Here is a 21,919-nt window from a genome sequence, read left to right as displayed (position 1 = left end):
AATTATGAGCTGTTATACTGAATAAGATTCCTTGTACTGTTATACCGATTACCAGCCTTTCAGCCATTACCATAAATAACAATTTCAACCAAGCCAATTAAGGTTTAACATAAAAAAAGCAAAATAGTGATGTAGTTACACAAAAATTTGTATTACTGTTCAAAACAAGTAGCAGCATCCTACATTCTATCATTACAATGTCCAAACAAACTTTTTTAATTATTTTTAGTTTCTTTTCTTATGTACCAAAAACCTATTATATTTGATGTTCATTGACACCTATTATATTTGATGTTCATTGACCAACCAAAGCAATGGCCCTACTCCACTAGAGAGTATCATTACAATGTCCAAACAACCTTTTTTAAAAATTTCTTTCCTTATGTACCAAAACCTAATATGTTTGATGTTCACTGACCAACCAAAGCAAATGCTGCTCTGAGAGAGAGAGAGAGAGAGAGAGAGAGAGAGAGAGAGAGAGAGAGAGAGAGAGAGAGAGAGAGAGAGAGAGAGAGAGAGCGCGAGCATCTTAACATCAAAAATATTGGGAGCAGGTCCATCACCAGTGTTCTTCATTACTATAAGCCTTCACACAATGAGATATGTAAGGCCCACTTGATTACCTCAACCTGTCCCCAGTAGAATAGTAAAGACTAACATGAACCATCAAGCAGCCTCAGAATACATGCAAAGCCACAAAAACTGCTTCTGTTTTCAAGACACTGATGTGCACACAAACATTGTCAGTCCAAATATGCAAAATGACAAAGTCCTTCACTTGTAAACCCTAAACATCCTTCAGCGCATCCAAAAACAAGAGCTCCTGTGGTGGGGGGAGTTTGAAGGACCTCCAGCAAGTTTCCTGTTACTTGTCTAACCTGTAAGATCATCCTCCATCAACTGGCTAAATGGCACAGGGTAGGTTAGAGGGTAGTTCCTGAGACACCGGAGCCACTTTGGCACCACTTCACAGAATATTTGTCTACCATAAACTTCTCCAAGGACAACCTGCAAATACCAAATGGCTGGAGGTCTAATGCATACAAAACTACCACAATCACGAGCTTTGACATATCAAAGAGTAGTGTCTATCCTGACGTGACTGACTGCATCTCTGAGGGTACTGGCATCAGGCAATCTCGAAGAGATCATAGAGAAGGGTTATACCAAGGAAATAAATCAAAGCTTACATCAGTATTAGCACATAACTGACAAGATATTAACAGTCTGAAGTACAAGGTCTTCAATACATAATCCAGTCACAGACAATGCAAAGCTGTTTTCAGGAACATGGATGGATGCCCAAAAATGTGCTATCAGATTCCATCCTGAACAAGTCTAATGACCATGGCTACAGCTAAGGGCAATTCTGAAGGGTATACAGTAAACCCCCTTATTCGCGTTCTTATGGTTCGCGGACTCACGCATTCAGGGGGTTCTCTGTGGAACATATCTAGCCATCATTCGGGGAAAATTTGCCCATTCACGGTATATATTTTTCACCCAGAAATAGTCACTAATTACTGTATTTTCATATAATTTTCAAGAATAAATGCACTTTTTGTGATAAAACTATTAAAATACTGGGGTATAAGCATTTTTACAGGGTTTTTCTTGGTTTAGTTTTTCTTGGTTTAAGCTATCACAAAATGGGCAGTTCTAAGTGTTTTTAGAGGGGTTTTAAGCATTCACAGATTTGACCTATTTGCGGGGGGGTGTGGGACGCATCCCCCGCAAATACAGGGGGTTCACTGTACTGTGACAGGGATCAGTAGTAGGAGGTTGCTGAAGGATAACCTGTCACCGCCCAACAGTGCAACGTACATCCATCTACTTGCTGCAACAAGTGTTGACTGCCTACCAGTTTCCCCTCCTTCCCCTTGACAGACTTTCTAGCAGATCAAGAGGGGTTGGAGAACTGACCCTTTAACATGAAATAAAAAAGCAGAGCTCCCTAGCAGGGTTTGGATAAGGACTGGTCTTACCCTAAGCCAAATGAAGATAGCATACAGCCCTTAGAACACTTCAAGGATCCAGTCCAGAGGCTTTGTATTAAATTTCAGACAACCTCTCACCCATCACCATCTCAATCTTCCTCTTTACAAAAAGCTTGGAAGAGCAAAACACCCGGGTCTGCAAACATGTTCTACCCGATGCTAAGTTACGATGGCACCAGAAGCATCAACAAATAGCATCACACTGCTTCAGAGGAGACCGACTGTCAAGTCAATAAAATATTGATCCTACCTGAATAGGAAAGCCTTTGCATCATCAGGCACATACTCATCTCTCTAACATGGCAAGCAAAGGTTAGAAAGCTGCTTCAAGGACAGGCTTGAGGTTGATGAATTCATTGACCTAGACATCATTATACAGAGTAATCAGAGTACAGAACCCACAGATAAGAGTCAACAGAGCATCAGAATACAGTGCCCCAAGAGTAAGTGTTTGGGGACCACGACAACCAAAGGATGGACTGGCTCTGGAACAAGGTCTCCTCAATAGCACAGTCAATAAAGGGGATTCCTGAGAAGCCTCCACGAGACGTTGCATCTACAAATAAGCATAGTCAGATCTAACAGAATTGCCTTATCGAACACACAAAGATTACGAATCCAGCCCTAGCATGTCTGCAACAGACCAAGGTTCTTCAATTGAAAATGGAAAAACCTTATCTGAACAACCAGGTGACTTCAAAAGACCATAATGTCTTTACCCAATGGCCAAGGACAATGACTATAACCACACGATGTTGGAGCTGATCAGGCACAATCAATAGAGGTCCTCAAAATGGGATCCAGAAACAAAACCAGTCTCACTACAACTAGTACTAAGTCCAGGTGACTGATAACCATGCCACTGCAACCAGCTGACTTTAACTTATCGCGAATAACAGTTACCAACATACAGGATGGCCCAACCATACAGTACAAGTACTGGACAGAAGTGGGAATTATGTTTGTACCTGTAACTATCCAAACCCATTCCAAAAGATCCCAGTAGGCCTAACAAGTTGATTTTTAACTCTCTTTGCTATTAACCAACTTTCAAAGTAATTTTCTGTGGTTCAAATTCCATCAACAAAATGACCAGGTTTCATCTTCAAAGATTATGACTCTATGATCTTGACTTTGGGTCTCTCTGTACTGAATAACAAGTACATTTACAGTCAAATCAAGAATGCAACATCAAGGGACTGTTTAGAAAGCACACACGCAGAAATCAGAAATTTATGTGGTCTTGCATACAGCCATTAGGCTTTTCTTCAATGCTCTGGCAAATCTTTTTTCAAGCAGCAAAAAAAAAAAAAAAAAAAAAAATCCAAGTTTACAAAATATAAAGCCATTTTTAGCGATGTCACAGTTGGCCAAAGAACAAACCACCTGTTGAAATAAGTTGAAAAGTGGCCAAATAAACAAAGATTTCAAGATATAAAAATCACACCTCAGGACCTGTAAAAGTTTGACATAACACTACCTAGGATTTCTGCTATTAGAATATTTACTAGTAAATTAATAGTGCATATAGAGACCACATCCAAATTATGTTCAAATATTTTGCCTGCTTGCTTACTTATCAGTCAGAATTAAGATTTTTTTTTACTTATTAGTCAGTAAGAAATACTTTGTAAGGTCCTCCCAACACAAAACAAAATCACCAATAAATAACTATCTGGTACTTTTAATAGTTTAGTCATAAGACTAATTTTAAAATATCTTCCTGAACGAAAATACCTTGACAATGAATATCAATATACTATCACATTTAAGAGTTAATGAAAAAAATTTTTTTAGCTGCTGTCTATACTCACACAGCCAATACCAGAAAAAAAGAACTAATAATTTACAAGAAAATAAAATATTAACAACTAGACAGCTGGAAAAGATATTCAAAATTGTAGACCAGCAAACCTGCTGGTTAATAACTAAATTTCAAAGATCTTGCAGTATAAAAAATTCACACTAAACATTTATAAATGCAAAAGAACTAAAGTGATCAAGTCACTACAACAGGTACTGTTGCATTTAAAAAAAAATATTGTAAATAGAAAACAAGGATTATTTTCATCATCCTGACATCACTTATATTCCAGAGCTGTATTTGACAAGCATAAAACAACTTGAAACATACAAGTCCTACACAGTTTACAGCAGTAAGATTTACCCTCAGCTGGTTAGAGTATATTTTATAAGACTATTTCTTCTTGTGTTATGGATATGACAGACTCCACAAAACTTAAATAACACCAGTGTCCATATATATTAATTGACTGACGTACTATACTGTAATGTTGATTGCAGGAAAATACGGAGATGGCCAGTGACATATATAAACACAGTTTACTTGCTGATCTCATGATGGCTTGTGGGTCAGGCTAAATTAGACCTATGTTAATATGACATTAGGTCTCAATTACTATCTCAACACTGCATAGCTTCCAGTGCTGACAAAGCTTTTAGCATAATCCTTTCGTACAGTATCCTGGACTAACTTCGTTTAGCATCATGACCATAACCTATTATGAAAATAATTTCTCTCTCTCCCACATATCTTGCCATTTTCATTTCCATAATCTTTATATCCAGCACCCTGTTTTTACAAATTCTAGTACACTGCTAAATGAGCAAACTATGACTTTTGGAGACAACAAATGTATCCATTAACAACTAAACCACAAAGTTTCCTTACTACTGCAACTTGACAAAAACCTGAATGTAGTAATTAGCATACATCAGAAAAACATCAAAATCTGAGAAACATTCTAATATCGCAATGCATTATCAGAAACCAACAAAGTCCAACCTGGGACATTTAAGATTTCCAAGCACATTGCAAACTTGGGTCCTAAAACCACTGTAGCTCCTCAGCAACTTAAGAAATAATCCATAAAATTGTAAGATTTTGAAATCCAGCCCTCAAGACTTACTCCCCGCTGTCAAATATATATATGAATCACTTGCCTTCATTTCCACATTTCCCAGCAAATCAAGGACAGTACCAACAGAATAATGATTTAACCATTTCTATTGCTTTACATGGACACTTCATAATAACTGCTATATATATATATAATATATATATATATATATTAATTATATATATATATATATATATATATATATTATATATATATATATATATATATATATATATATATATATATATATATATATATATATACTGTACATACATACACATATATATATGTCACTGATGCTACATGAACCATGTACTTTTTGATGAAGTCAAATATATATATATATATTCATGCATACAATTTTAAAGCCTTTGCACATGCACACATTCTTAAAACACATGGTAAATGAAGTGTGACGAACAATCACACTTTTGTCAGACATTTTCTTTAAAATTATTACAGCTTTTCACAGGCTGATAAAATTAACAACTTCTCCAGACTACACTTGTAAAGTAAGGAAAAATCCTTGCATTAAAACTTATAATAACAGGGTTCAGTGACTTAACTAAAGATTGTAAAGTCCAATTAAAAAAATATACAGCATTTACAACAGACCCTCCCAAAATTTTTTCCCTCATATTATAACACCAGAGATCCTGTAGAACAAATCATAATTTTTAGCACAACAAATGTCCGGTTTGTAAAAATGAATTACCATCAAACGTAATCCCATCCAGTGCTTGACACCCGAAAACACTTCCCAAATATCGTCATGGATAAAAGTCATGTATCTGACACTGTATGAGGGGTGGGGAAAATGGCCCATGTTACTACAACATGGATTAAAAAAAAAAAAAAAAAAAAAAAATTGCTTGCTGTTATATACAAATGATGGCAATGAACACTTAATTTAAAGAGAAAGCTGTAGGTAGTAAAACCCAGAATCATTACACAATATTCATAAAATTTCTTCTAATAAGAGAATGTACAGTAATCTAAGGACCAGTTTCCAGGTCTCATATCAGACCACAATAAAACAGTACAGTAATTACTTATGCGCTAAATTTGTGGCCCCATACCAAAAACCCGTGCGCTTTTCTTACAGGAAGCATTCCTCGTACGTAATGTATGTAAGTTGATTATTCTTAGTAAATCCAGCACTGCAGCAGGGGCCCCTAAATTAGTAGGGGTTCTCAAAAATTCTCAATGAGAATACTAACCCTTGCTACATCTACTGTAATAATCATACTCCCTTACAGAGAGAGAAATGGCACGTCGGCATTTACAAAACACGATATACGCAAATCAAATAAAACATTCATTCTACAGGATCACTAGCTTATTACAATAAAAAAAAAAAAGTCCCACCCTGTAAACTATATTATAAATTCTCCAATTAGATTTTTTTTTTAACTTTCAACGCTACAACGTTAAAAACTGCATAAATACAACAAAAAACACCATTTTAAGAAACATTACCTTGTGAGGAAATAGCATTCCTCCTGACATTTCGCCATGGCCATAGCGGCACCTTTCTTGTCACTGAAGATCACAATACCATCACCTGTTGGATTTCCCCGGTTGTCAACAATCACTCTGCATGTCTCGATCTAGGAAGGAAATACAGTAGCGCTTTTCAAGGAAACAAACCTTAACTGACCCTGTCCTTGGCGTTCCCGGATTAACTGACCGTGTAACATCGAGGACGAGTTAAAAAGAGCATATAGACGTGTTAACAGTACTGTAAACCAAAAATGTCCCTTCATTATACCACGCATTGTACTGCATAACCATGGGTACTGTCATATTTCAAATCTATTTCAACCACATCCACTACAAAAGACTAACTCATCTAAAATACAGCAACAAATTGCAGAGTTGAACATTACAGCAATGAAAGTCCCACCTAAAACCCAAGATTGAACAATAAAAAAAATTATTTGATCCACTAGACACTCACGAGATGTTGAAGCTTTAGTCCCTAGGCTGCATTACCTCTTGTTTCATGATCACTGAAACCTGCAACCAACACAAATCCATGAACAGCAACAAGCAGATTCACATCATAAGAGCAACTTATTTACTCCTCAAGTACTATACAGCCCCTGGGCTAAAATCAAGTTGCACAAATAAAAATGCCTTTCTCCACCAGGAAATAATGATGCATTCATGGAATATATTTTTTTTTTTGGGGGGGGGTTCATCTGTCAAACATATCATCAAAAATATCCCCAGGACCAACGACATGTACAATGTACCAATAGTGACCATTCAACAAATACAAAGAGCCACTTAAAAGAAAGGGGGAAATCAGCTGATCAGATCCATTGTAACCCAAGTATAACGCCAAACCAAACGAACAACTTCAACAGAAGTACCAAGTCAAATTAGAGTAACTTTCAGAAGAGGCAACCCTTCCCTAATTATCCCCTTGACAATTTTCTTTTCTGACTGAACTGCTCATAGGTTTTATGTAAGACCTCAAATGATTTACTAACAATGCATGGTGTTGAGGAAAAACTTAAATAAGAGACAATTACATATACCTTGATTGCAATATAATAACCTGAAAAACAGAAATGAATAGCCAAGTTAAAACAACTAAGACTTTTAAATACAACAGGATACAGCACAATGATCAAAAAACCAAACCACGTAACTTGAGTAAGTCTTCGAAAGTTCTGCTAAAGAAATGTTTCATACCAACAGATGAGATGCTGATATGGTTCCTGCAAAGAACCATGAAGTGTTAGACAAAACAAAACCCAAAAGCAACTTTCCAATACGAAAGTAATGATAAATCAAGCTCATGAATCACTAATCCTTGTGTCTTTAAATCATTATAATTATTATTATTATGACAAGCTTGAGTCTCCATCCACCTTACAGGTCAAAAGTAATAGGCATGGGAAAACCTAAGACAAAAATAATTTTCTTACAATCGGAATCCAGTGCACACTAACCAACTGACAGTACAAACTTAAAAATCTACCTTTAATATACGACAGGTTAACTGCAGCCACTTTTCAATAATCTTTTCTGAGCAAATCTAAATTGCAAAGGTCTTTTCTGTACAACCTTCTACACATACCCTTGTCCATTGTGCATTCATGCTACAATGCTATTTCAAAATGGAAACACTAACTCTTGGCAGATAACCATTTTCCCCGATAAAAAGAAACTACCAGAAACAAACTGCAACCTTTTTGAAACTTGTCCTACGAGAAAAAGTTTAAAACGAACCAATTGCCGAAGTAAACTTCTAATCTCTTAAGCCCAAGTTTATTCCTAATGCTTTAGATATATTGTATACAATATTTTTCAATCACAGACTATCAAGTTTATATCTAAGTACAGCAAAATATCTTGAAGCATGTTCCACCAAATTTCAATCAAATTCTGTGTTCAGGATTGCAACTGCAAGATTCTGAATAAAACTAACCTTAATAAAGTTTAGTTCAAACAGTTTCCAAGAACCTACGGTATAAAAAATGGAAAAACAATGAAAAGGTATAGAATAAACCATATCACGACAATGGAAATTACTTGTGAAATAAAGCCCAATTCAACTCAATTCCCTTAAAAGCATGTTCCCTATGTTTCCCAAACCAGCAACATTCAGAAATATTACATTTACAAATAATTAAAATTCTGATTTAAACTACAAAGTTCACAACTGTGAAAATAATATAAGATGTGGTCAAAATAGACTGAATGTATATTACAGTACTCAAGCACTAAAAATACAATTCTTCCCCCTTAAGTCAACAAAAAGGCTCTTCAACTCTACATAATACCCATGGTTACTGTCTCTTCTGAGATGTCCCAACCCAATTTTCACAATGTAGATATGGAAAATGAACTCAAACCCAACTACAATTTGAGCATTAAATCACCTGCTGAAAATAACTCATGTAGAACAATCATCTACATAAGTATTTAACTTTTTATTATGTATTTCACTTTTCAATAAAGGAAAAACTCCACTTTCATGTTTTTAAAACTTGCTGGTACCCATTAGAGGAAAAGAAAAAAAAAAAAAAAAAAACCCAGGATAACATCGTAAAAGGATAATTTTACGACAGGCAAATCATGATTTAACAATGGAGGAAAAAACCCACCAATGAAACATTACACGTTTTGTCATAAAATGACATTTAACATAGTTTGTAAACACACGAGTGCGAATGCTCATGGTAACATGCACGATACTTTACATAACTTAAGATTTAGTGTTAGTTATTAAAATGAAAAAGGTAAGATTTAAAAGCTGTAATAAATAACGAACTTACAAGAGTTAGGAAGTGAATATAACACTCATGAATCCCTAATATGAAGCTTCAATTAGGGATTACATCAGTTCCCAAGGGTCAAATGCTTCCGTCGCTGGCAAAAATATTTTTAAGCCTGTCTCCCAACTTCTTCTCCAGGTTTACAAACTCCCATTATTTGCTTGAAGTTTCTAAACCCACTGATCTTACCTACTTACCAGGCTTTCTCTTGTTATCCTGTCACAAAATTCTGACCTCTTCACATTATTCCATCCAGAATCCTTCCCAATACTACATTCTAATTTTATAAAAAATTTTTATCTAGGCATCTTTCTAAATGTTCTTTAGAGCCTATTAACAACTGCTATCCTTTTCACTGTATGCTGAAAAACTCAAGATCATCAAAATAGGACTTATGTCAGGTTCTAAAAAGGGGTCGATGTGCTGTTTCATTTTTACCAGGCCTAATTCCCACTCAGGCCATTCCCATTTGATTTTGTGGGCACTACCAGTGGCCTCCATCCTGCTACATCAGTATCAACTACTGCATGAGCTCCTCTCCCTGTTGCTAACCTTTGATATCTCAAGACTTATCTTGTAGCTTCTCAGCAACTTCACTTGGAATCAAAGCATTTTGTCCTCAGTAACATTGTACTCTGAAGTATCTAATTCTCTGTTTGCTTGAAGAAATAGAGTTCGGTTATTGCTGTCATTATTAATGACATGCTCCAACGGCTGCTTTCATTCCCAAGGCGATTGCTTGTCCTCTCAATACTCAATAAAATGTGCAGATCAGGAGGAACTCCATTCTCTAATTACAGTTTCATTATTGGATAATTTAACCACACCACTACCTTGATTTGCCTGTCTCATAAGGCTGGCCTAAAAGATTTGTTTTAAATAAAATCAAAACTCACCAAATTACTCTTCTAAAAATTTACTGGTGGATAAACCAAGTTTATATTTAACAAATTTTCATTTGGTTATTTGGTTCCACAACTTGAATTTGAGAGTATTTGCTGATTAATTTGGAGCAGGCCTGCATTCTCTGCATAAAATCATTGCACCATGCAGGATATTCATTATAAAGAACCATAGGTGAAAAGACTGATTCACTGAAAGTGTTAAAATTACTTAAACGTTCCACTTTGGCATGAGTAATGCTATAATAGATCCATCTGATCTGATCTACAGTACTTGAGTTTTTAAGATCAAGGTCAACAAAGAGACCTAGCTCTGTACAATATAATTCTGCCACATTTTCTCTTGCACATGAAAGGAAATGTGGCCCATTTACTAATTGAACTTATCCTCTCTTCACAAGACCTTTGATATTCCTTCTGAACACCACCTCTACTCTTCATTTTTATTATGATCCTCCTGTGTGCATGTGTCTGCTATGTAGAGAATGAGTAGTCTCACCAGCATGAAATAGTTTTAACCTGTTGACCATTAAATATGACTTACCCGTGGTCCAGCAACCCCTTTCCAAGACATCTAGTATTGAAGCTTTGAATCAAATGATTTACCAAGTTTTGTCTACAACCCCAGTGTTGTGTAAAGCCAAACCTTGAGATATAACCAGGTTAACAGATGGGGAACAAACGTGAACAAGTAGGAAAAAACTAATACAGAAGAAAGCCTCTTATCCAAAATCATCTAGGTTTTCTTGTGTAAATGGTATTCTGGATAACTGACCCTCGCTTTGGAGTATGGTCCAAGTTAAGACTGTCAGCTTTGCAATATCATATTACTGAATAAATTATACATATAGTAATCTTATTCATTACAAAGGTTGAAAGTTGAAGAAATAGTAACACTTAGTAAAGCAGGCAAAACATTTCTTCAATTTGAAAATTATAAAAAATTACTAAGCTATCAAAATACTCTATATCTCTTCCACTTAAATGTATGAATAGCCTATACACTATCTATAACAAATACAATTAAAATGTCATCATTAATAAGACTTAGTAAATGAGAAGGCCATTTTAACACCACTGATTTTTTATTCTTTACTGCTAGCTAGAGTAACTCATGCATACCCATGCTAACTTGAACTATTTCACTTCAAGAAACTGCACACGAAAATGCATTAGATGAGGTATATGTCTAGTATAGATCAAAAAATAGTACAATAAAAACCTCGGATGATTACTAACTTGCTAAGATTTTTGGCAAACCACTCCTGTAGATTACAATATCCTAAATGGTTTTGGGGATACATACTGTATTGAATACTGGAAAAAACTATTCTACACATTAACCACCTAAGTTGAATATGCAATACAGTACATCAATACAAATAATTTGGAAAGTTTTTAGGTCATACTACTAACACATGGTTGCCAATACTATGCATAAAGTAGGCTAGCTTTAAAAACCCTGAATCAATATACTGAACTTATAAGTGGTTTGGAAAAAATTACATGTGAATACTACGATGTGGCCAAGAGAAGTGTGGAGTAGAATAAAATAAGTGAATTTTCTTTACTAAATTTTATGAAGCCTAAACTAGGCTATGTAGCTGCATCTTACTAACACAAGTTTTCTTTACTACACAAGCAGCGTGTTTCACCGACTCATACACTATCTTATTCTTCGTTAAAAAAAAAAGGGGGGGGATTCAAATTAATGAAAACCTGAACCATCAACTCTTCCCAATATCACAATCTTATTCATCACCACCCACCAGCTATGAGTTGCATAAATGGCAACTTCATTAACTGTAATCTGCAGGAAATATATGGCTACCTGTAAACCTATTAATACCATCTGTTGCAAGTTACGGTGATGGCATCATTTTTCTCTAGTTGTACTTTTATCAGTTTATGTGGTAGCAATTAGTGGATAACGTTCATTTATTCAACTGACATTAAATATTTCTTGTAGTAGCTACTTAGGATAACTGAAGCTTCTTGATGAATTTGGATTCAAGGCTCTGCACTGAATTACAAACAGCACTGTGAAGTTAGGAAATTTAAGCATAAAAAAAAAAATAATTCCTAAGTGGCACTACATCTGCTCAACCTTAAATGCAACAAACACAAGACCCTGAAGAAACTGATCACATTTACAGCTGTTGGAATAAAGACAATACTAAGCAGTGAGACAACAGGGCTCCTCGAAAGGATGTGGATGTTTGATCTCTAAATTAAGCACTTAATATTACAAAAGCGTGCTCTTAGGTACCATCAAATGTACTCATAAGGATTGCCTAAATGTACCTGTTTTAAGAGAACAAACTGGAGCAAGATAAAACTAAAGTGTGAGAGCAAGGTGGACAATGTAAGGGACTGGAGGGAATGCAACTGGCAGAAATATCTAGGCACCAAAAGGGTTGCCACAATGTTTTAATCAAGTTCAGTGCTGCATAAAGCATACCTGCAAACAGTAGCCCCTCCCCACAAGGTAACAGACATGTCCTCTTTTGTTGCAGAGTTTTTACCAGAGTTGCACTTTCACTTGGTCAGCAGTAAAGAATACTTTTAGAATGTGAACGATATTCATGACCAAACTTCTTGGCTCGGCTAACTATACTTAATTTTTTTTTTTAATGCTTTATACCTGCAGTCTTGTCATACCTTTAGGGAAAGGGGAAAATAATCAAACATTTCCCCAACCCTGTACCCTTCTTTACCAATTCTGTTGATTGCTTGGTAGTTTTCAAGTCTGATTACCATCTACAATCTACCATGGGGATCTGACTTTATTCATGAATGTTTGGTCTCATGACCTGGCACTGAAAGCACTAGTTAATTCAGTAAGGAGAAAAATAAACACATACTGAGTGGTCAATCAAAGGTTCTTTGCAGTAAATTATCTGCACTTTCTGTCTACTTTCCATCTTTACTGAACATCCAGTATCCAAGTTCAGGCGACTCCTAAAGGTAATCTTGAATTTTTATCTTCTCACCAGAGTATCTTCGTATTCAGTCCATGGTATCCGAGCCATATAATTATAGCAATTACAGAAATTCTCAAAGCAATCTTACATAATGATCTTGAAAACGTACTTGATCACTTTACATGAAACGGGTTCCTGAAACTCTCTGACCAAGTTGTGAACCTAACACAAAAACCTGTGCCAGGTACACCAGAAATACTGAGATAAGTAAGGTTTTCCGGGATCAGCAGAAGTCCGTTTGTTTTCCGGGATCAGCAGAAGTCTGTTTATCAATAAAGTAAGACCACAAGAGAATAGAAAGGGAGATTATGAAGAGGTAAAAGGGATATCTTCAAGAGCTAGAGCTAAGGAATTTAAGACAGCCTGGTATCAGCAGCATATTCAAAGAGGTGGTCATGTTTAAAATATGAAAATGGATACTGAAAAATCAATAAAAGTAAACCAAGGTCACGGTGACAAAATGCAGTCTGAAAAGCAATCTTGTATATGCTGAAAATATGGTTCATGTGAGTCAGGAAAGTTACAACTGCCAATCATAAAAGACCTGCATATAAAATGACAAATAATGTGGTAATATAGTAAGGAGCTTATTTCGTTATGGGGGGTGGTCCTAAGAGGAAGTATAATTATCTACATGCCATGAAGGATGGAAAGGACCAATGGCAAAAGAGTATCAAAAGCCTGAATGATGAGAAGGATTTCTGGACGAACACAATTAAAATTATTCCTTTTAGTAATTTAAGCAAAATTTACTGAGCATGTGTGGGGCATCTGGTTGCATGTGAGAATAGGAAATGGGTGCTTCAAGGAAGTCTCTATCTGAAAAGTTCTTGACTCATCATGACTGGACCAACAGAAACTGAAAAGCAAACAGGTTTAGGGTCATGAAGAAAAAGAAAGAATTGCTTGACAGTGGAGGATGTGACAAATGCCAGGATACCATAACCTGTGAGATGATCATAAGAGGAAACAGATGAGGACCTAAATTAACAATATCACCAAACTCAATATCACCCCCGGGTTCTAATTTAACCTTCCACTGTGGATTCAAAAAATCCTCTCTACATGAAAACGGTGAATTTTGGATAGAAATAAAGAAAAAAATATAAAAACAGGTTAAATGAATTTCTAAAAGGGCAGGGCAGACAATTACCTAACTCTTATTACTATCATTATACCCAGTACCAATCCAGTTCAAAAAATGATCCTACATGCTACAGCAAATTGCACTACGCACGTACAGTAAATGTACTTGTAACGTTTGTGAAATGAATCCACATCAATGCACTCCCAAAACATGACTTTTAGAGCACCAATCAAACTGATGAATGAAACTGCTGTAATCCATCCAAAATCTTGATGGAAAACTTAAAATGTTAAGAATCAAGAGGCAGTATCATTTGATGTTCCAGCCACACTTTTTTAATATGCTGGACTGACAACCAAAGCCAGTCATAATCCTCCCAATGGGAAGTGGACAAAAATATCCATCCTCACACAAGGAGCAAAACATCTCAAAAACAAAACCCTTTTTTTTGGCAAAAGGTACAGTAACCCACAAGAGATCCCCTTGCAAGTAACTGTGACTATGACAATTTCCATTCTTTGGCATACTTATACCATCAAATGTTAATTTACCCATCCTTTTTCATTTTTAAAACTCAGCTACTGACGACATGAATTGTGCAAAATTGCCACAAAATGTATATACCCCTTCAAAGCTGTGGGATGAAGGCCAATCTTTTTACTTGTAGATAGATAACTCATCCTTATTAGTGCCTATTTATCACTCCTACATTTTGAATAAGTGAAATATGCAAGATATCACTTAGGCAAAATGTGTGCTAAACTTAACACTAAAAGATGTAAACCACTGCCCAATAATTTGCATCAGCATGTAAGTAAATTATACATTCTAAAGACATCAAAAAAGTTAGCATGAAATTATTAACCCAGCTTGACCAAGTTAATGAGACCTTAATTCTTACCCGAAAAGGCACACTTCCAGGAATAATGAACCTGTAAAAAAATTCAATCAAACTCGAGCATAATTAGTCAAATTGTTATACTAGGAAGCCCCACAATTTTATCAACACCCCTCACTGGATAAACTATGTAACAAACTGTAAAGCATTCACTGAAACTGTAATGACAAGGTTTTTTTTTTATCATATCTGGCTATTTTAATGTCCGAAGTAAAGCATTCACTGAAACCATAATGACAAGATTTTTTTTTTTATCATATCTGGCTATTTTAATGTCCAAAGAAACATATTCAGAGGCATTATATCATGGCCACATGTTGGTAACTGGAGATTTAATTAAATCTCATAAAAAAAATCCCATAGCGAATAATTTAAAAAGTACAGTACCTGTACGAACACACAATATACGGTATAATGATAAATTATAAATCAACACATCTATGTGTAAATGAAAAATTGTTACTACTACCGACTTTTTCATTACAAAATTTCACAAATAAAAATTAGCTTCCACCTACTTTATTTTTAGTTTCAGAAAACTTGAATTAAAAACATATCAAGGAGATATGAGAATGAAATTAGATGAAATCTATACATTTAAGAAATGTCTGACTTTTTTTTTTATAATTCTTAGTCATGAATTTTTCTTGTGTGAACCACAAGAATTCTTGGTTTCCTTGCTGAATGAATATGTAAAAATTTGAAAGAAAATCTTCAATCTTAAATTAAAAATTAATTTAAATTACAATGGTGCCACTGCTCCCATAACAGAAATTGCAAGTTGCCCCATGCTTCAACCAACCTGAAGTTACAACCTACCAAATAGCCCTTATGAAGGAGGGAAAAAAATAAAAGCCAAATGAATTATTTTAAAAAGCTGTGTAATAATTATGCCTGTATGACCTTGTACAAGTCCTTCCATGTGTTTATAAAAGCTATTGTAAAAAAAATTATTTTGGATCAGTCATGGTTAACAAAAAAAAAAAAAGTCTGTGGTATGGTTAAAATACCTAACAACCCACAATGGCTAGCATCCACCCAAGGTTGATCCCCCTTGTGAAAATTGTAAAAATATCCACGAAAAGGCATGAAAATAATGAAAAGCTCAACAAAACGCTAAACCATACAAATTGCCCCATTTGAGAGACCATCCTCGGGAGGTATGACTTCTGCAAACAAGTCTTACCTCTGAAAGCAATGTTTGTATTTTGAAACAATAAAAGCTACAGTACTTAAAACAAGACGATGAGATTGGCAACTCAGCAAACTGAAGTTGGGATGTTCCAGTCATGATTCATCCTGGAATTTTGTATTTACTGTTGTCAGACCCAACTTTAGAACTGGATTTCATGCACTAGCCTGCTTGTATATTTTTGCTAAGAATGCACAACAGATTAGCAGCACCACGTTGTGGTCTACAATACCCATTTTCTTTTTAATTAAGCTCAAAACTGAGATCACTAGTTAAGTTGGAACCTGGGAAGAAGAATAATGCTGAAGCTATTTCACCTGGGTTATTAGTTCTGAATTAGTTAGGAGGAGAAATTACAAGTATTACTGAAATTCAATTAATGGTTATTACTGAAATTCAATTAATGGTTACATGAAATTTTTCTCATCTTGAAAGAATGCAAAGGTACAACTATGTCTTCCTTATCTAATACAAATTCATCAGTGACATTCTACAGCCTAAAATCTAACATATAATGGAAGGTTTTACTGATTCACACCATTACTAGGGTAGTTTACCTGCCTGGAAGTTGAAAGATGGGGATGCCTCATCTTTGAACACTGCTTCATGACCAGCCAATCCAGATATCTATCTAATGTACAAAAACCAAGCATCTAAATTTTTTTTTCATCAAGTGCTTAGAGTCGGATACTCAGTTTTGAGCAGTTACTATTTAAAGATCTCCAACGGCACTTGTATGGCAGATGACCATACTTGGGCCTAAGACCTAAGATATCTTCCACAAGTAACATTTTTGAACTATTGTTTCATTGCCTGTACTGTGGCTTACCTTTATGCTAGACTTTCACTGTTTTTAATCATTTTTCTTTTACAACTGAAGTTCGCAGATACATTGTAAACTCATTTCTGGATGCATTTCAGTTTTTCATAAGATAACTCAAAATCTGAGTACTTAACTTCAATCCATGCTGCCTCATATTATTTAGAAGAGCTATCACTTAGAATATAATATACAATTTAGGATGCAGGCCAAGTGCTGAGACCTATGAGGTCATTCACAGCTGAAAGGAAAATTGAGAGTAAAAGATACCAAAGGTGTAACAGGAGGAAAACCTCGCAGTTGCAGTATGAAACAATTGCTTGAAGAGGGTGGAAAGTAAGACAGTAGAAAGAATACGAATGGAGGAACAGTAAGAGGAATGAAAGGGGTTTTAGTTAAGGACACTGCAAAGAACCTTAATGAAAGGGGTTTTGGCTAAGGACACTGCAAAGAACCTTAAGTAATGCCTACAGTGCACTGAGACTCATTTTAATGTAAATCACAACGTATGCCTAAAGCTTGTGAGTCTTCAAAGTCTCAACCCTCGAGACATTTTTGTATAAAACTGGCTTCCAATCCTAGTTGCACATATTATAATGAACCTTACACAGAAAAAACTTTCAAACCAGATGTACATGGAACCTGAACTAAATAAAGACATCATATCAGCTGGCCTCACTTACTGTGCCGAAGATATTGAAGGCTTTCTCTAGTAGCTCATTACTGACAGTAGTGGAGAGATTTTTAACTCTAACACCACTGTTGACAGAGGCAGATCGGATTTTCATAGGCCTATTCCTGATCTCCTTGCCTTGTAGCTCTCGTTTTGCTTTTTCTGCATTAATCTTGTAGTCCTAGAAAAGATAAAATCTCAAGAAACTGGCAAAATACAAATGTCTATACTTTCAAATTATTTTTCATATGCAAAACTCACTGTTCATTTTTTTTATTCTGGAAAAGTATAAAATAAAGGACACAAAATATACTGTACTTACAAGATTAACAAATGCAAAGGAGCCTTCCTTGTTAAGATAAACCTGTCCTAATTCTCCGTATGGGCGGAAGAGACTTTTAAGTTCCTCTTCTGTCACATCACGTGGCAAGTTCCCAACAAACAAACGACTGAAGGAATTGAACTTCTTTTCGCTCATGTCAAGTGGAGGTAAATTCATCTGAGGGCCACTTAATTCTTCATTAACACGATCCATGATCCTTTCCTGTTTAGTAAGAAAAAAATCACACTGCTGTATAAGTATTGGAGTACTGTATAGCCAACATATTTAATACATGTGGTAAAGCAATCATCACTAGCTCTTATTTACTGGGTAAAGCAATCATCACTAGCTCTTATTTACTGAACATTAGATGTTCTTAACATCAATAATCACCAATGTTCATGCAATACCCTATTTTTTTTTTTTAATACATTACACTTTCTTCTGGACTAATTCTTTTTTAAACCAGTCCTCAGCCTTATGATTTAATTATGAATTGACTATAAACTTAGGCCAAAGGCCAAGCACCAGAACATATTTGTCATTCAGCACTGGAAACATTGTTAAGAATGAAATTTAAATTAAAAACGATCACACACATGCCATCATAGATTAATGTAATCCAATAAATACATTTACAACAATTAATACAATCCAATAATTACACTGGCAATGAAATCTTCATAGACAAAATTCATACCTGACTATACTGATTTAATCCTTTACAAATGCCATAAAGCTAAATATGTCACAGTCATCACATATTGAAACAATATTGGTTTCAACATTGCATAAGCAGGAAGAAGATATCAATACTACATGATGAAGCACTGTCAAAGACACAAAACGCTCTGACTGTCTAGTTAGAAGAGAGTACAAACACAATCCTATTAATAGCAGTATGTTGCGTAAGTATATGTTTCTCAACAGCATTTGAAGAGGGGAAAAACTAAATCATAGGTAGCAAGGGTTGGTCTCACAGCATTACAAAACATAGCCGACTATAAAGATTTGAAAATAACCGTTGAATCAGCATTGGTTGATGCTATGGCAGCCAACATTCCCAGATAAGCTGACAAGAAATGAAGAGGACTCGTCACACGGAACAAAAGGGCAACATGTAAAAGGGTACTTTTCTGTGTACTGCATACGAAAGCAATACACACACAGAGGGTTCATCATGTACATTCCCTATGTTCCTATTAGACTAACTTCTATACTTCTTGGCTAAATAAAGGAGGGTTAAGGCCCCAACAGGTATTGGCACAATGCCTTATTTATGGTTAGGTTAATGGGAACTTGGCTAAGGATGTAAGTCGCGGTCATTCTCTAATAGCTGTGGCCATTACATGAGTCTAGATAGCAACTGTATAGAAAAGCTCTGCTGGGGCACATTCAATATCAACCCTCAGGGATGAACATAAAAAAAAAAAAAAAAAAAAGGAAAAGACTGAATTTCTCATATCTTGCCTGCACTTCATTATATACAAATTCGACATGCTATCACAGAATTTTGTCAATAAACATCAACTCTGAACAAAGCTTTCTATAAATACTGTTCTGACTCATATGTAAGTAAGCCTTGTCATATTCAACCATTGCTAACAAAGTGCTCACAATGCATTTCTTAGGTTTTCAGTGATTTTGGTAAAATCAATATCTTAATCCTTTGTGAACAGGTGTACTAAAATAACAAATATTTATAGCTTTAGGGTAAATTCTGTGCTCAAATCACTTTCATGGGCCATAAATAACTCATGGCAACGCTTACGGCAACCATAATAGCTAGTTGGTACAGGAGAGAGATCAGTTTGCCTTGAGATGTTGAAGGGTAATCCATGGATGTCTCGAAAATATTTTACAATAAATATACTGTACTCAGATTTTGCTAATGATTTTAGTTCTTGTGTTATGATAATGTGTGAGCTGTAATTATAATTTTACACAAAATAAAAACTATTGGAACATATATAGCTTGGTAAAATTAGCATATTTTCTACAACTGTCTTGGTGAAGGGTTGGAAATATTTATTTTCAACTTCCCGTGGAAGGTACAGAAATTAAAAAAAAAATTTTTTTTACACCAAGTGCATATGCATATCTTCCTCTTTCCAGTGATGTGATTTTATTTTGTTTTAAGTGGACCCGGTCTAGGAGTGTGCTTAATATATACTTTAGCCCAGACTGTGAGGGTTAACCACCACCCCAACAGTCTCTCATCAATCCGACCCAGCCATATGGCACCAGTTAATTGTGATTTTTATATGAATCTGAAACTTAATGGGGTTAAGTGAAGAACAACAGGAACAGGTTCAGCAGACTAAACCAAGCCTAAACTTTCCCAGAATGCTGTGTCCTGACCTAACCAGACCTTACCTTCTTAACCTAACTTAGGGTGCCGTGGCCCAACCTGGCCGGGAGGGCATCCCCTAAATAACATTGGATATGTCTCCCAACTCTGCATACTACCCACAGTAAATACAGTCAGCTCCCAGTATTCGCAGGGAATAGGGACCACAACACCCGTGAATAGCTAAAATCAGTGAATATTTGACATCCCCCTCTAAAATTGCTTATAACTGGCTATTTAAATAGTTAAAAAACCAGGCCCCCCCTTTAAAAAGATTAATAACTGCTTATTTTAAGAGTTCAAAACCCCAAATGTATACCTTAAACTATCATCCTACACAGAATATCCTTCAAACTATCATCTAAAACACTTTAATATTTCTAAGTCATATTACAACATTATCTTCAAAAATATATGGCTTACAGAAGTCATATTACAACATTATCCTTAAAAATATATGGCTTACAGGTAAGTGTGAAACTATTTAAGTTACCCATATTTTCTGGTGCATCCATTCTCTCTCATACCTTAAACTATCATCCTACACAGAATATACCTTAAACTATTACCTAAAACATTTTAATATTTCAAAGCTGTCTTAGGGGCCAGTGAATGTCCGCAGGAAGCCGATTTTGCAGAAAATAAAAGAGCAATAAAAAACACAATGAAAACAGCTTCGTATGTTTGAAATTTGTAATAAAATCACTGCTACTTACAAGTTTATGGCAGCCCCACACACAAAAATAGATGGGAAAACTACTGAAGGTAAGGGGGACCCTGTTGGGAACCAGGGTTTTGGGTGGGGAAGCAACAGAAGGGCATACTGTACTATGTCCACAGCCTACGTAATTCCAGATTTCCTAGCCCACTAGTCTGCCTACAAGAGGCTTGCCCACATAATCTTGACAGTCTGCCTACAAGAGGCTTACCCACATAATATTGAAAAACTGACCCGCTACTCTACATCCGCTTGTCTCGTTGTTCTGACCAGCGAGACTAACAATGCGTTTGGACACGTAGCTGGGCACCAGCTACAGCCTAACCAAACCTACCAAACCTACAATAATGTGCCCTGACCTAACCTAACTAGACCCAACCTAACCTGACTTATAGTGCCATGCCCTGACCAGGGGGCATTGTCCCCCTGGACCCCCCACCAGTTTTAGCGCACGTACTCAGGTGAGTAGACTGGCCTAGGCTACTCCTTAACAGTAGTAGACCCAAATCACCATATTTTGTCATGCACTGACCTGCGACTCAACAACCCTACCCAAACCTACCTAACACAAAACGACCCAACCTAACCTGACTTAGGGCACCAGGCCCTGACCTGGCTGGGAGGGGGGGGGGGAGTTTTATCACATGTACTTGAGCAGGTGGACTAGCCTAGGCTATCCCTTAACAGTAGTAGGTCCAAAATCATCATTCATCATACAATAACGTAAATGACAAAGACAGGGAAATGCACTGCTTACGTTATT

The 21,919-nt window shown here is 35.9% G+C and overlaps 1 protein-coding gene across 1 annotated transcript in view; it reads right to left on the bottom strand.

Annotated features, from left to right (window-relative positions):
- Positions 1 to 21,919, bottom strand: part of LOC136838584 (protein no-on-transient A-like) — a 41,904-nt gene that overhangs the window by 11,850 nt on the left and 8,135 nt on the right. The window contains exons 2-4 of the mRNA XM_067103789.1: positions 18,089 to 18,310; positions 17,777 to 17,947; positions 6,398 to 6,528 (exon numbers count right to left, since the gene is read on the bottom strand). Coding sequence (XP_066959890.1) covers positions 6,398 to 6,528; positions 17,777 to 17,947; positions 18,089 to 18,310 — 524 coding nt within the window. The remainder of the gene's footprint in view (positions 1 to 6,397; positions 6,529 to 17,776; positions 17,948 to 18,088; positions 18,311 to 21,919) is intronic.

Source organism: Macrobrachium rosenbergii, chromosome 5, assembly GCF_040412425.1.
Source record: "Macrobrachium rosenbergii isolate ZJJX-2024 chromosome 5, ASM4041242v1, whole genome shotgun sequence".
NCBI classification, from domain to species: Eukaryota; Metazoa; Arthropoda; class Malacostraca; order Decapoda; family Palaemonidae; genus Macrobrachium; species Macrobrachium rosenbergii.
Note: the sequence above shows the minus strand (reverse complement) of the source record. Positions and strands in the feature narration are given on the sequence as shown.